The 16595-nt window shown below is 30.7% G+C and overlaps 1 protein-coding gene across 3 annotated transcripts; it reads left to right on the top strand.

The window, feature by feature from the left end:
• The first annotated feature begins 5205 nt into the window (after window positions 1-5205).
• LOC113865458 (transcription initiation factor TFIID subunit 5) lies at window positions 5206-14122 on the top strand. Of its 3 annotated transcripts, none has more exons than XM_027500014.1 (19): window positions 5206-5419; window positions 5508-5589; window positions 5693-5771; window positions 5856-5953; window positions 6055-6111; window positions 7901-7988; window positions 8070-8179; window positions 8548-8655; window positions 8870-9021; window positions 10552-10662; window positions 10740-10809; window positions 10928-10964; window positions 11406-11570; window positions 11700-11776; window positions 12520-12636; window positions 13059-13324; window positions 13422-13517; window positions 13609-13681; window positions 13793-14122. In XM_027500014.1, the coding sequence occupies exons 1-19, from the start codon at window positions 5253-5255 to the stop codon at window positions 13844-13846; spliced, it is 2007 nt and encodes a 668-aa protein (XP_027355815.1). In that variant the 5' UTR covers window positions 5206-5252; the 3' UTR covers window positions 13847-14122. The 3 variants fall into 3 exon arrangements, with proteins under 3 accessions (XP_027355815.1, XP_027355816.1, XP_027355817.1); XM_027500015.1 differs by having other exon boundaries at window positions 5217-5419; window positions 8870-8997; window positions 13793-14111; XM_027500016.1 differs by lacking the exon at window positions 13793-14122 and having other exon boundaries at window positions 5217-5419; window positions 13422-13521; window positions 13609-13669.
• Window positions 14123-16595: the final 2473 nt, after the last annotated feature.

Here is a 16595-nt window from a genome sequence, read left to right as displayed (position 1 = left end):
TAACATTATTTTAAACTTCTATATAAATAAACATATTAAAAATAAAAAAATATATTTAATATAAATATATTATTATAATTTAATTGTGTTTAATTTTAAGAAAAGTAACATAATTTGAATTTAATTTCTATATTATTTTTACAAATTTTAATTTTGACTTCCTTTAATTAATAAATTCATTAATATAATATCAACTGTCAGCTTATTAAATAACTAAAAATAAACAATTCCTAAAAAAACCAAAAAAAATATATCTAAACAAAAAATTTTATAGCTACTAAATTTAAATTATACTACATTTGTAGAGATTAAACACTTAATTAAATTATTTAAAAAATATTAATTTTTTAACTTTAAATTTTAATATTTAAAACAATAAATATTTATCAGAAAATAATTTATTATAATAAATTTTTTATTTTTAGATTTAAATATATATTTATGTTAATATTTTTAAAATATTATTAATTAAATTAAAATTATTTATTGATTACGGTCTTTTAATAACTTATACAAAAGGATGTAATAAATAATATTTTTTTCCAAATCACATATATTCTGTGGATAAGATTCAATTATATGTTTTTTAAAAATGATTATACATAAATTATTATATAAAAAATATTATACAAGATTAAAAAATGGTATTAATTGTTATCGATAGGACAATTAATTGAGGATGAGTGAGACGAAAATGGCCCTTGGTGGATGCAACCCGCACCACGACAATTTAACTGGCGCGGCCCTTTTTGTTTAGTTCGCTGTAAGCCTCCCTGCGGTATGCAGGTCACCCTCTGGACCCCTTAACCACCCATAACTGTCTCTTCTGTTACTCCCCGTGTAATGACAAGTGTTTTGGATGACACTTGGCAGTTCATAGTTTTATATCTTTCTGTCATTTTTAAATAAGTAATTTTTATGTTACCTTAAAAGTTCAAGATGCTATCATGTGTTCTTTCATCTATTAAATAATTATATCATTCATATTATATTAAATATGTTAGGGGATCCTTTAAATATTTTTTTTTTATTTTGTTAACATTTTATAAAAGATTTATTATTTGACAAAGGTTTCATCGCAATATATCACTTTTTTTTTGTTCTCTGTTTTCTTTTAATTATTGCCCTGCTCAAATAATTTTATAAAAGGACATTAGTAAAAAAGAATTAAGATTCTTTTAAATGTTTACATAACTAAATAATAAAAAGTAATATGTATAATTAAAAAAAATTAATAAAGCACACAATTTTATTACCATCAACTTTTTAACAAGAGAATATATTTAATTACCTATCTGATAATTTTTTAATTTAGATAAAAAAACTTTTTTTATTTTTAAAATGACAAAATGATTATATAATTAATAAACCACACTATTTTATTTCAAAATAATATCAATCAAATGTATACTAGAGACTTGTATATAAAAAAAAAGACATGAGTGATAAATAAAAAGAAAAGAAAAAGAAAAATATTTTATTTTATATTTAATGCATATCAAATATCTTTTCAGATTTTATTTATGTATAACTCAATAGTTTCATAAAACAAGGATTACATTAAACAAGAAAAAAAAAAAAAGGTTATAAATTAAACTTATCATATATTTCATTAGTAAAATAAGCATATAAAATATAAAATGATAATTCATTAATATTCTTTTGTCCAAGGCCCGAGTGGAGAAATTATTGTATCCTATTTGTGTTTTTAGTCCACTTGGAGTGGATTCCAAAGTCACCATCGAATCGTTGTAGTGCAGTGATGTTTGAGCAGTGTGAGATGAGAACACGGAATTGCCATCAACTTCGCAATAATTCATGCCCATAATGCATGCGGGAACCTTGGACACTTGTCTTCCACCATTTTCATTCTAAAAAAACATTCCAATCACTTTGCATATAAAATAAAACCATTTTGGACTTTCCCTGAAAAGAAAAAGAAATAAAACTTTCCCTTTCTTTAAAAATGGATCTGTATAAAAATCTGAATGCACCTGTGCTGTGCATGAATCTCTCAGTTATGAACAAATAATATGTTTATTAAATACTCAAATAATTTTATGAGAATAGGGCCACACGCCTTGATTTATCATTATTTTTAATTACTTAAAAGTATATATTGAATTTTTTTTTTGTATATTTAAGATGGTAAATATTCTCCTTGTAATAAAAATTTCTTACTTCTGCTTCTTTAATCATTATTTTTTCCATCCAAAAAACTATTATTTTCTAATAAATATACAATTACTACTGAGATATAGTTAAATATAGTTAAAAAATAGCAATTACTGTTAAAATAGTTAAATATAGTCATAAAATGTATTGAGATATGCGTAGTGTTTGTTTAATAGTTTGTAATTGACTATACTTTTTATTTATTTTTTTAAAGCAATGCTTAATCTCAAATTAAGTTAATTTGATTAAGATAATAAGTGAAGGTCAAATTAAAATGTTATTTGTGAATTACACTGTTTGGAACAATGAAAGCAATTCAAGATTTTTGGGTGGATAGGAATAACACTTATAAACATAAGAATATTATTCAAAAAATCAAAGAAATAAAAACTTAAATTTGGGATGTAGACTTTATATGCATTTTTAGTGAATCTAATTCAGTTGTGCATAATTTGACTATTCAAAAGTTAAGCATTTGAGTGCAAATATAGTATGAATGAGTCCTCCAAATTTTGTTTTGGTACATTTGGGGATTGATCTTAGATCACCCTTGTAATTGGTTCATTTTTCTTTTGTTTGTTTAGTTTTTTTATGTTACTAAAAAAATTAAAATGCACATTATTGTCTGAGATGGTGTGGTTCATTGATCCAAAAATATCATTTTATGTAATTTCAATTATTGAAATAACTAAAATTTTATATTATAGATAATTAAAATTTATTTATTATCAGTTTAAATTAATTACATTAGTAAAATCTTTAATTCAAAAATAATAAATAAATAAAATTATTTTCTTACAAGTTCTTCCATTTCAAAGAAACTCAATTCCTTAAAAATTGTTTTAAAAAATACAACAAACAACTAGAATTATTCCCCATGCATGCATGTCTCACGTTGGTACATCAGACCTGCCCTAGATTATTTGCTTTCAATATTTTTAGTATTCAAAAGTATCTTAACAGTGATACAATATAATGATATATATAGAGCATGATTTTTTCACACTAATATAAGTCTAAAATTATTTACACTTAATTTGAGTATTTTATTTAATTTATATTTAACATATTATAATTTATTATTTCTTCAATCGTTAAATGCAAGTTAAATAAAAAATTTAAATTAAGTATAAAAGTTTTTGAACTTATATTAATATTAAAATATATTTTTTATATATATAACGATGAATATAAAATTGTATAACGATATATTTTAATTAAAACTATTGAAAAATTACCAATAATTTATGCATGATTTATATTTTAAATATTTGTGTCAAGATAAATTGAGTTTATATTTAAAAGCTTTTAATAACCACTTTCAGTATTACAATTATTAATGTTTAAATAAGTTTAATGCTAGTCAAAACACAATATGAATCTATTGGACCAACTCGTATATTAGAGGTGTTGGTTTTAAAATTTTACATCCAATTTTAGTCTAACTCAATATACAATTTATCTAAAAAGGTAGGTTTGTGATTAGTAGGGTTATTCTTTGGGCTAATAAAACTTATTTTTTAATTAACTAACTTATTAAGATTAGCTTTATTGATTTATAAAAACATGTTAAAATATTAATGCAGAGTATATAAATGCAAAAATAAGCTAATAAGTCAATGTTTAATGAAAATATTATATTAATTGTTATATTAATAATACAGTTATACTGAAAAAATAAAATAAAGACGAGTCTAACAAAACGTAAAATGGGATTGGCATAAATATTGTTGATTGCATTATTTTGTAATTTTGATATAATTAATGTTTTTTACTTCTTTTAAAACCAATGCCATTAAATTAATGCAATTTTTAAATATAATTTAAGCGAATCTCATAAATAATATATGGAGTAGAATGAGTTTACGTGATGAGTAAAATTGAACAAATTCACAGAAGATGAAGATTTGAGTATTACAATAGAAGACCCAAATAAATTTAGGCTTTTTTAGTGGTATCAATTTAGGTTCAAACCCATTCTTACTTGAAGTGAGATAAGTTACGAGGATTCTACATTGTGTTTTGGTTTTTTTTTATGTGAACACGGTTTCTTATTACTAATTATAAAACCAAAGTTATTAATTTGTTGATATTATAATTAATATAATCAAATCTTAATTTTAGATCATGGTAATTATGCAAATGACAATGATGAGAGTGGTGCTATTGCAATTGAAGATACAATTTTTTTTAGGATGTTTAAATAATTAAAGACTTGTTAATTTTTGGGAGGGTTAGAATTGTTTATTTTCATTTTGTTGGATGATCTGAATTTGATGATATATTTTGTTTTAAACCCATAAAGTAGATATTTAACGTTTTAAGTTTTAATGTGCTTAAGAAAACACTGTTAATATTTTTTTATTATCTTTAATCTATATTAAAATAATTTTGTTAAAAAAATAACAAAACAATTCACTCACTCACTATCAAATGTGTGAATTATTAGTTGGCTAGTAGCCAGGTCGGTAAACTAAAGAGTATAATTGATTTCTATTTTAAAAATAGAAATCAAACGTGCTTTAAATTGATTGTTCTAATATTATACATATCATTCTTTTAGCTAACTGTCAATGATTTCATTTTCATTTAATTATTTTGTTTTGGAGATTTGTCACAATACCATTCGGGGCAGTAATGTTGCAGTTTAATTCTTGCTTGCTTGCTTTAGTTTTGTAATTTTTAAATTAAGTATTAAGTCTTTCATGTATTATATGAGTTATTTTCTAATTTAGTTAAAATTTAAAAATAGGAATATGTAAAATTAGAAATTTCAATGATAAATTTTTTTAAAATTTTAAATAAAAAACTAAAAATATATAAAATATTTTCCTTCCAGCATTCCACACAATCCCGTTCTCCTCTAGTTATTATTTGTTTATCACAGTCGTCTAAAACTGGGCTTCATGTGTTATCTGAGTGGGAAGCTGAATCATGGGCTTATGAATCCCAGGCCCATTTAGTAGACGAGATTCCGGAAATAACCCTGACGAATAATCAAAATTTACGGTGTTGTGTATATGCGAGAGCGAAGTGGAAACTGGAAAGGGGTTTGTGTGAGAGGCTGAGATCGAAGAATGGAGGAAGACGAAATAGTTGGATACGTTACTGCGTACCTTAAGAAAAAAGGGTTTACGCAAACGGAGAAGATTTTCCAGGAAGAATTTCAACACAACAAGTCCAATTCCTCTGCTACTTCTCTTCTCGAACCCGACATTGCCAATCATCTCCTTGCCTTCTCTCAGTATGCTCCTTCACTTCACATTTTCAACCTAATTAGATTTTTGCGTTGTTATACTTTGGTAACTGTTCTTATGTTCTTTGTTTTTCAGATTGGAGAGTGGTCCTGCCAGGTTTCATGATGGATATAGCAAACTACGATCGTGGACTTATTCTTCTCTGGATTTGTATAAGGTAACGCGCCGTTTGTTTACTTTCTCGTTTGAATTTTTTTAATTTATCGAACTGTTCTGTTTTAGTTTATGCTGTTATTACGTGTCTTGCTACTTCCTTGCAGCACGAGTTGCTTCGTGTACTTTATCCAGTGTTTATACATTGCTTTATGGATCTTGTGGCAAAGGGACATATTCAGGAAGGTAATTAGCGGATTTTCAATTGCGGCCCACTAGTGCTGCGTGTGGTTTGTGCTTGTGTTTATGTGATTGTGGTTGATGTTTCAGCTCGGAACTTTTTCACTACCTTTCGTGAAGACCATGAAATGATGCACTTGCGTGACCTTCAAAAGCTGGAAGGTGTTCTTTCTCCTACTCATCTGGAGGTTAGTTGCTGTGTAACATCTTATACTGCTCTTAAGTTTCTTGAAGTTGTTGGATTTTTAGCAAGTGTAAAATATTCGTTCGATTGTATTTTATTGCACAGGAAATGGAGTTCGCTCATGCACTTAGGCAGAGCAAATTCAACATAAAGATATGCGAGGTAATATCTTGATTCTCCTGAATTTGCTCATAGACCTTGCTATGCTGGATATATATATTTTTTCTAATTGCACTTTTCACATATTAAAATTAAATGTCCTGTCAACGGGTTTCAGAAGCCTCCAGAACTTTATGCCCCTTCTATGGTTTTTCCTGTATTCATCCATGATCATATGTGAATTTATTTGGACCAATATTTATGATGCTTTGTGCCTTGGGCTTTCAGTTCATAATGCATGTGTTGGGTGATGGCCATAACTTAAATGTAAACCACTTTATAGCAATTTTGTTTACATTTAACTTTAAGTTGTTGTGAGGTCAGGTCTACCTCTTTATTGCTAGTGTATCCAATTTATATGCTGGGTCATGCCTGCTCATGATACTACCCTTTGCTGCGTTAATATTATGCATTGAAATCAATATGACCAAAATTTCTCCACCCCTTTTGAACCCATATTTTATATGCATAAAACAAATCATGGTGCATTCGCATTGATCACTGAGAGTTGTGAATTCGAAAGAGCCAAATAGAGGATTATGCGTGCATAACCTGGTGCCTTTGCCCCTTCCATTTACTTCCTGCTGACAGGGATCGCAAATTTCCAATAGATGCTGTCAGTAATTTTTACAAGAAAAGGAAAAAAAAAAAACAGAGCTGCTAAAACAGCGAACAAAATGTATATTAAAGGAGAAAGAAAGAACTGTATTTTTAGTATTATAAACATTACAATTTTTAAAGATTAAAAAATAAATGCCCACTAACAACATGCTCCTAAGAATAAGCCGGGGAAAACAAAATGCCTAAAAGATCCTGATTAACTCCTTAAAACTAGGACAGCAGCAACAAATAAATGAGAACAACATCAGTAGCACGTCGACATGTTTCAGTCCTGAAGCATTTTCCTAAGAGAGGCTATACTTCCAAGTCCAGATTTGTGAAAGACTATGATTCAAACAAATCCAGTTTTTTTCCTGGATAAATGATCATAGACTACAATTCCCGGGTTTAACTTAAGTGAACATACCCAAATTTCACACGCCTTTGGAGTCTTACTAACAAAATAAATAAACAAACAAATTGAAAACTATGACTAGAAAGGTTATTGTGCATCACCAATAGTAGATATGACTAAGGTTATGTAGCAAGAAGAATTATACTATCTTTTATGTAGATAGTGGGGATATAATAATAGTAAAATATGATCATACCTAGATACTTAGTTTCACACCATCTTAGCTTAATCCTCCCAATTGGAAATTATTCACGATGTCTTGTAACTTTATCTGTACTGCATACTCTTAGTATTGTGATTTAGGTAACACCACATTGATGAGTGGTGACAAGTATTCGTCATCTCACTAAAATGTATTCACATGTTCAGGCGTGGTGCTTTGTAATAAAATCTAACTTATTGATTGCGAGGGAAAATTTGGGATTTATCATAATTTGACTCACTTGGCTACCCAGTGCTTACCATGGGCATTTGTGGTATGCCATTGCTGTTGTTACCCTTATTGGTGGATTTGTCTTGTATGAGTGCTTAATAGAAGTAACATGCGGGTGTCAAGATTAGCTTATATTTTATTTTATCAAATATGAAATTCAAGTACCCCACAATAGATCTCAGGAGTCCATTAATAAGAGCACTTATATGGCCCTTCTAAAAAAATGATTGACTTTGTTTACACTGGTACATGACTCTTAATTTTCATTATTATGATATTTACATTTTTCATTAAAATAGAGCTAAATATGTGGGGAAAGCTGATTACAGTTGATGTTTTGCAAGTATTCCTACGAACTTCTGTTGCAACATCTACACAGTACACAATCCACCACCATACTTGGTATTATCAATGAGCATATTAACTTTCAAGGTACTTCTATTCATTCTAAGTTGTATCTGCTCATTTGAACATGTTATTACCTGTACTTCATTGTTTTCTGTTGTAACATAGTTACTCCTGGACAACCTAGCTTGATTTCTGATGATCCGGAAGCTGTTACCCTTACTGGAAGCAGCCAGGAAGCAGCTAACCGGATAAATCAAAAAGAAATTCATTGGGGGGTGAGTCTTTTATTATTTTTATAAAATTTTGTAAAGTTAGAAATTACTTAGGTTATGTTGTTTCTGTTAATACTACCCTATTTTTATTATTTTTTTTCAAACTTTTGGTGCAATAAAGGTGTCTTCATAGCATTAGAAACACCTGAAACTTTGTTTTCATTTCCTGTTTTCTATGTCACAAAAATGTTACTTTGTTTTCTATTTTCAAAGACTTGTATAAGAAATGGTGAAAAAGCATATTGTTGTTTTCATCATTGCTTATATAAATATTTGAAAACAAGAAATAAAGTGAAAGAAAATGAATGGTTTTTCAGATGTAAATTATTAATGCCTGATTCATTGGATATCTGGTTTAACTTCTTTGGCAGTTACTTGAAGACTCTCTAGAAGAAAGACTGGAGAAGGCTGGGGCTTTGCTTTCAGACTCTGAAAAGGGTGAAGGGGAAACAAAAGAGGGGGAGAATGATGAGAGTAAGGTATATCTGTCCTAAAATGCTTCTCTGACTCTTATATTCCATTCATGCTTATGTCAGGTAATACAGTAGCTTATGTTTCTAGAATCTAGGCCATTCTAACAGTGTGTGTGCATAAATTACAATTGAAGATGTTTAATTTTCTTCATGTCTTCACTTCCATTAGTCCATTACTCAAGTGCCTTTTCAATTTAATTTTCACCTGTTTCTCTTTCAGAAAAGATCCATTGAAGGAGGAAAGCAAGGTGCTTCAGTCAAAAAAGTAAAAAAGGACAAAGGTGGAGGTGCAACCGGAAAGGGTGCCAAATCTGAAGCTAACACTGTACCTGCTGCACCTCGAGTTAAGCCAGAACTCCCCTTGCCCATAATGTATTCTCTCAAGTCCATATCTTCATGTAACATGTTTTTTTCAAACAACAGATAGGATGTGGATTAATGCAGAATGCAATCAATGCATTGTGCTCTCTTTTTTTCTTTTCACTAGAAATTGCAGAGAAAGTGAGTTGGCACTAAAACACTTAATGTTATTAAATTAAGAAAAGCATTTGATAGGCATATTTTTCCCAATAGTCAAATCACAAAATCACCATTCAGTCATTCATATATTTTCATAGCTACTTAATTGAAATAATGTCTTTTTCCATTCGCGGTTGAAATGCAAATTATGATTACATGTTTTTGTTCTTTTGCTTACATAGTTTACCAAAGTTTTGAGAAATAGGCTCTATTGCCTGCAATATTCTTTTTCATTGACATCTGAAATTAATTTGGTGGAACCTCGGTTGTTGTATAGCTTTGAGTAAACTTCTAGTTTTAAAATATAATAAGCTTCTTAATTAGGCTTCACTATAATTATTTTGATTGTTACAAAAAGTAATTGCCAATAAAAAAGAAACGACCAACTATATTATATGTTAGTGAATGTTGGGCTTAAAGAAACAATACAAGAAAAAAGTGAGTGTGTGATATAAATGAGAAAGTTAAGATAAACGAGTGACCACACAAGAACAAGATAAAAAATGATTGTATGTGTGCGAATATTTGAGTAACACTAATAGAAAATTGTTTAAGATACTTTGGTCACATGTAAAATAGGCCACCGAAAGCACTGGTGAAGAGAGATGATGATATGACCTTTACTCCATTAAAATGGAATACAAGGAGACCCAAAAGCATTTTAAAAAAAGATATTAAAAGAAATATGATAAATAATATTTTTGAGAATTTGATTATTGACTGAATTCAATTGTGTTGTGTTATTTATGTATGACTGACCTCGTTTAATGGGATAAAGTTTGGTTGTTGTTGTTGTTGACCAAAGTATGAAAGACAGACTTTAAAAGGGAAAAGCCTTACTTTAAATGAGAGTTTCAAATCTCACACGATGATTTGTGAATTCTCTGCATCTGCATCAATACTCATTTGGTTTTATAGAGAGCTCCATCAAGGTTTTGATACCACAATGTTGAGGCTCACACTTCTGTGTCATATCGTAACTGAACTTTTGTTTGTGATTATTTTGAAACAAGTTTGCTAATGTTGGTCCTTAGTTTCTCGTTTCTTTTATTATGGATAAGAAGTGTTGAAGGGCAAAAACTTAAGATTTCTATTTAGATTCTGCATTCCACAAAATTGAAAGGGGGGGGGGGGAAGATCTTTTCATTTGTCTTGTATCAATTGATATAATGGTTTGTTAGTGTATGAATTGAGTTAAGATAATCAAAATATTTGTTATTGGAGCTCAAAACTCAAGTTTTCTGGTGCTTCACCTCTGTGTATCTTGTTACTATATGATGTTAGTTATGTAAAGGTATTATTATTTGATGTCAAAATTTCAACTGTAAACTAGTCAACTTGTAGCTTCATTTCACTAAATTTTATTATGTTGTATTATTGCAGCCCAACTGAGGTAGAGCAGTCCATCCTTGAGGATTTAAGGAACCGTGTACAGCTTAGCAATGTTGCATTGCCATCAGTTAGCTTTTACACATTTATCAATGCGCATAATAGGTAATGTCCAATACGTATTTATCATTGTTATTTGGGTTTCTGTTGCTTGATACTTATATTTTCACTTATTATCTCAGTTTAAGCTGTTCATCAATATCCCATGATGGATCATTAGTTGCTGGAGGATTTTCTGACTCATCACTGAAGGTTTTCTTTTTCCCCTCTGTGCATATATCTCCTTCCATCTAAATGTATCCCTCTCTCTATGGAGTTTTATCTTATCTGATGATTGAATGTTCCGTAATTTTTTTAATTGTATCCACAGGTTTGGGATATGGCAAAGCTTGGACAACCCACCAGTTGTAAGTTTGTATTTGTAAATTTCTCTTGTTTAGACCAAGCTATGACTGTACATTTCTTAACAATATGAATTGGTTAGAAGCGAGTATAATGGTTCAGAGAAAGTACAGTTTTTAATTTGTAACATGTAGCCGTAACCTAATATAATGTAATCAATGCATTAAGCAAATCAACTTATATATTAATGTAAGCCAGATATTTAGCGATATAGCTTTACATGCAAAACTTTTAGCTGACCAATATTCTGATGAGGTTCTGAGCAATACCTCTTCTATTAGAGATGGAATTATTAGACATGGACTTTGTGGAAGATAACCTACATCCTTTGTGGAATCCAAAATTTATCTGCTGTTTGACAGTCTTATGCAAGTCTTGAGCATTTGAACATGACCAAATACTTTTGCTTGCTATAAACGTCTAGTTATCAATTCTGCTTTCATCAGCTCTTTCACAGGGTGAGAATGACACATCACAAAATGAACAAATGTTCGGGCAAAGTGGCAGCAAAAGACAGTATACATTGTTTCAAGGTCATTCAGGGCCTGTTTATGCAGCATCTTTTAGTCCTGTTGGGGATTTTATTCTTTCATCCTCAGCAGACTCAACAAGTATGTTTACTTGATCTCATTTTTGTGTTCTTCAATTTGTTTCTTCACTTCTGTAGGAGTTTCTATATTTGTTTCTTTTATATTATAGTTTTAATTCTGAACCTTATGAATCTTAAATGGATCATGCAGTTCGATTATGGAGCACAAAACTTAATGCCAATCTTGTTTGTTACAAGGGTCACAATTATCCTGTCTGGGATGTTCAGGTAAAACAATTTGTTCTGAAACTTTCTGTTCTGATAATGAATGTAGTACATGCTTGTTAGACGACAGTAGCTATATATGCTCCAAATTTCTTTTTCACTTGATCCACTTTATTTTGTGCTACATACATTAACACATAGAAGAGCAATACAAAGGGTAGCCTAACAAATGACATTGATGTAGCAAGGCTACCCTATCCCTCAACATATCTGTAAGGGAACCCCTTTTAGAAACCCGCTTTTTTCTTTTTCCTTGCATTTTTATAGTGGTATACAACATTTAACAATTTCATTCACAACAATCCTTACAGCTGATTTTAAGCATTTATAGGTGGCGAGTTTTATTTAAAAGGAAAATGTTTATTACCCTTTTTGCATTTTAATTTGATAAAACGTTTTATTTTCCATTAAAAACTTTGCACATTTAGATGCTTAGTTTTTGCCAGTAATATGTTTAGCATGCTGCATGCTACTCTGGTAAGTAGACACCTTTGATTTTGTTGGTTACCTTATGAGAATAATGTAAATGACATTTTAATAATTTTTCTTGGGAGGATTTGTTTCTGATTTACTTAAATGTGTGCGCCTATGGAATTTGTTGAAGAGTCAACTTTTTGCTTTGTACTTAATCAATTGTTGCAGCTTGCAAAATTTGATTTCGTGCTTGCACTAAATATTTTCTGTTCTTCTTTGTTTGCATGTACGTTCTGGAATGCTGTGTTATTTATTTCTTTTTCTGGATGCAGTTTAGTCCTGTAGGGCATTATTTTGCCAGCTCCTCGCATGACAGAACTGCTAGGATTTGGTCCATGGACAGGATACAGCCTTTAAGAATAATGGCTGGGCATTTGTCTGATGTTGATGTAAGTTGATACGTTCAATATCCTCTCTTGCTTTTTCTGGTTATCGGATGTATGTGTGATAATTGATTATTAAGTTCTTATAGTCCACGATTCATACAATTTGTAATTTATCTGGTTTTCTGAAATTATTCACAGGTTTAGTATGGTCACATTGTCAAGCCTTGGAAAATATTCAGTTGATTCTTAGAATATTGTTTGATTGATGATTAATCTTTACCACACTTCACTCTGTTGGCTAGTTTTGTTTAAAGCGTGAAAGCAAAATCTGATTTGCAAATCAAGACTTGAAAATTCCTCCTTGGGAACTGAATAATAGGCAAAATGTGTAAAAAATATAACTGTTATGACTTATGACAGAATATATCTCAGTTATTCATTATGTACTAAACAACAATTCTTGTGTGTTTTGTGATCTTGTTTAGTGCGTGCAATGGCATGCCAACTGCAACTACATCGCAACAGGTTCCATTGACAAAACAGTTCGACTCTGGGATGTGCAGAGTGGTGAGTGCGTCCGGGTTTTCGTTGGTCACAGGGGTATGATTTTAGCTTTGGCAATGTCTCCTGATGGTCGCTATATGGCATCCGGTGACGAAGATGGCACGATCATGATGTGGGACCTCTCTAGTGGCCGCTGTCTCACACCTTTGATTGGTCACACGTCATGTGTCTGGTCACTTGCTTTCAGGTGATTCCCCACAATTTTTATCATAATCAAGAGGGAAATTAAAGGACTCGAGGTTGCTATTAACTTCGTAACAATACTTGATTGTTGGATGTCTCAGTTCTGAAGGTTCTGTTCTAGCATCTGGATCTGCTGATTGCACTGTAAAATTATGGGATATAAATACGAGCACCAAGGTTTCAAGGACTGAAGAAAAGTAAGTTTGTATATTATGAAAACATGTAATTGTCTCTAAAGGCATTTTGTTCCCATGGCAAGACTAACTCAGAACTTTCTTACCTTACTAGGAGTGGGAATGCTAACAGACTCAGATCACTGAAAACTCTGCCAACCAAATCTACTCCAGTTTACTCTTTGCGGGTAAGATCTGTAACGCTTCGTTACATTGTTTATCCATGCCTCATGCTGTGATATAATATTCTGGGGATTCAATCATATGATTTGATGCTTGTATTCTGTTCTTGGAAGCAGTTTTCTCGAAGGAATCTTCTTTTTGCTGCTGGAGCTCTAGCAAAAACTTGCTGATATATTTTGAGCATGTCTACTACATAAATCAGCTCAAAGTGGTGGAAGCCGAATTCGCGCCTAAAAAATACAATGCGCATCGTTGCGTCACGCTCACCTTGTTTCTTCTCGTTTGTTTTCCTATCCTACACACTTGAGCATTAACCGGGGAGCCTTGAGAATCCTATTATTTATTCCCCGGGTAACATTTGATTGCTACTGTTTGTCACGTAACATTTGATTGCGAGAAAAAAGTGTATATTTATGCAGAGAAGTCCTTGCTTTTCAGTAGCATTTCCAATATTAAAATTGCATACAATCCCGATAACACCACGAAATCGGAATAATTAAAGGAGAATGGAACCGCTGGTACAAAGGCATTAACCTAATAAACATAACTAAAAACCAAACCACCAGCACACCGTCATTGGAGTCGTTCTTAAAATATATCAGCTGAGGAGAAAGTTTGAAAGGTAAATTATATCCATCAAATGCGTAAATCAGTTGATAGAAACAGTCAAGTGCCTGTACATTAAAAAAGAGTTTACATGTATTATGAGCTAATTTTGAGCGAATGAAGATTGATTGTGCCAAAAAGCAGTTGCAATCAGTGCATGCTTTCAGTTGTCTCATGCAATAATTAAACTTGAGCACTTACGAAATCTTTCACACAGGCAAATTTATACCTCTTACAACCAAAACAGTCCTCTGTTCAAGCAATTTCTTTAGTTTTATAACCTCAAGGTATAATTTAATGCATCTGTCGGGTAGCCTTGAACACATTGATTACATCATGTATCATAAATCTTTACTGAATGTTTATAGTAATCTTTGAAGATCAAAACTTGAATTAATAAGTTGGAAAGAGAATTTTGCCATCACAGTCTGATCGTGGTCTTCTTCAAACTGTATGATTGATTAAAATTGATCATAAATCCAAACCAGATGTTTCAAAATAGTTTATATCTCAACTGGGAGGATTGATACAGTATTGTAAGGCTATATTGGCTTTATATGTCGTCAATCCATTTAATAAGAGATCCTAAATTCTACCATGTGCAAAGGAGGTCTCGATCTGGATAATGATACCATACTTTCTCAATTTACAACGACCGGGACAGTTCCTGGCAGTTGAAGGGAGCAGCAATTATTACCACACTTTAGATATGCTTCGTGGCGGTGTCGTGTTCACTCTTCAAATTGAGATGTTCGAGACACAGCTATAGAATTCTCTCTTTAAGTTATCCAAAAGTCGATGTGGCCGAAAACACTTCAGAAAACAAAATACAATAAGAAAGAAATCATTTAAGATATTTTACCAGCTACCTTAGTAATCCAATGGCGGTCTTTGCTCTCTCTTCTTGAACTAATCGAACTAGTAACACGAGCATAAACCCAATATAACTTATGAACAATATTCTCAATTATAATTTTGTAATTAGGATTGAATCCAACTCTTTATCCTAAATCTGCATGCACTAAATTGAAATTTACTAGTAGACCCAAAATTAAATGTGTGCGTGTAAATGTTAATAGAAGTGATTATAAATTCTTAAGTGTTAATAGAAGTGATATTATATGTGAGAAATAAAAGATCAATTAGCCAAAAAGGATCTTGACAGTCTTTTACGTATGTTTGTTCACCACGTAAAATCAATCTTGACACTCAATGGTTTAAAACCAAAACTTTTTAGACTTTGTTATGTCACTTAAATAATAAGCTATTATCACAACCATCCATTTAAGAATGCTTAATTACAAAGATCCAAAATGTCACTTGAAAAGGATACCGCAAAACATCTAATAAACACAAAGACATCCTAATATGATGCCAAGTGTGTTTGTGTAAACAACTTAATTAAGTACTACTTATTTAATAAATTATCACAGAAGAGCTTTGTGTTGTAAGCTTTTGATCATAAAGCATCTTTGAAAGGAGCTAAAATGATTTTATTTTCATAAACTTTACCACGAAAACATATGAACTCTATGTAAGTTTCTAAACATTTCCTGCATTGTTTTGGAAAAGTTTCATTGAGAAACATTTATGCACTAATATAGAGTTAAATGGAGATGGTAGCTTAAGTAATATTATAACCATTTGCCTCCAAACTATGCTTCCATTATACTAAGCTCCAAATTGTTACCATGAAAAAGGTTCTGTAAGTAACTTTTGTGCACTAGACTGTTTTTTCTGAGGCTAAACCATTAGCTTAAACATTTGATAAAAAGAACAATTGACAATCAAGTTTAAGACTATAACCTTATTAATTTTGAATTTCTTATAGAAATAAGTGACACACAACGATGTCATATTTTGCTATGATTAGAAAAGATTTAGCATAGAAAGAGAAAGCAGGGACATTATCTCCAATAATCATAAAGTATAAAAGAAAACATAAAGGAGTGGACGCATAATTCAAATACTTACTTTGAGCTATAAGCCAAAACAAGATCAACTCACAAGCCAAATACTCAATTAAATGATGCAGCTGGGATTGAAAAGAAAAAGAACACAGTTAATTAGTTATCTTGGGAAACTATCTGGAAAATCAAACTATTAATTAGTTATAACTTTTTAACTCAGTTCTTAAAGGAATATAAATTTCATTGTTGAATTTACACACTTCTTCAAAGCACGTTAAAAATGTGCATGTCAAAATTGCAATCCATAAGTTCCTGAACATGAAATGTGTTTTATAAAAAAAATACAAGCCAAGAAATCAAAACGGTGGAACCAATTTTCATAAATCATAGAATCTAAAAGGTT

This window comes from Abrus precatorius, unplaced genomic scaffold, assembly GCF_003935025.1.
Source record: "Abrus precatorius isolate BTA unplaced genomic scaffold, Abrus_2018 Scaffold4, whole genome shotgun sequence".
Taxonomy (NCBI): Eukaryota; Viridiplantae; Streptophyta; class Magnoliopsida; order Fabales; family Fabaceae; genus Abrus; species Abrus precatorius.
This window is presented reverse-complemented; position numbering and strand designations above follow the sequence as displayed.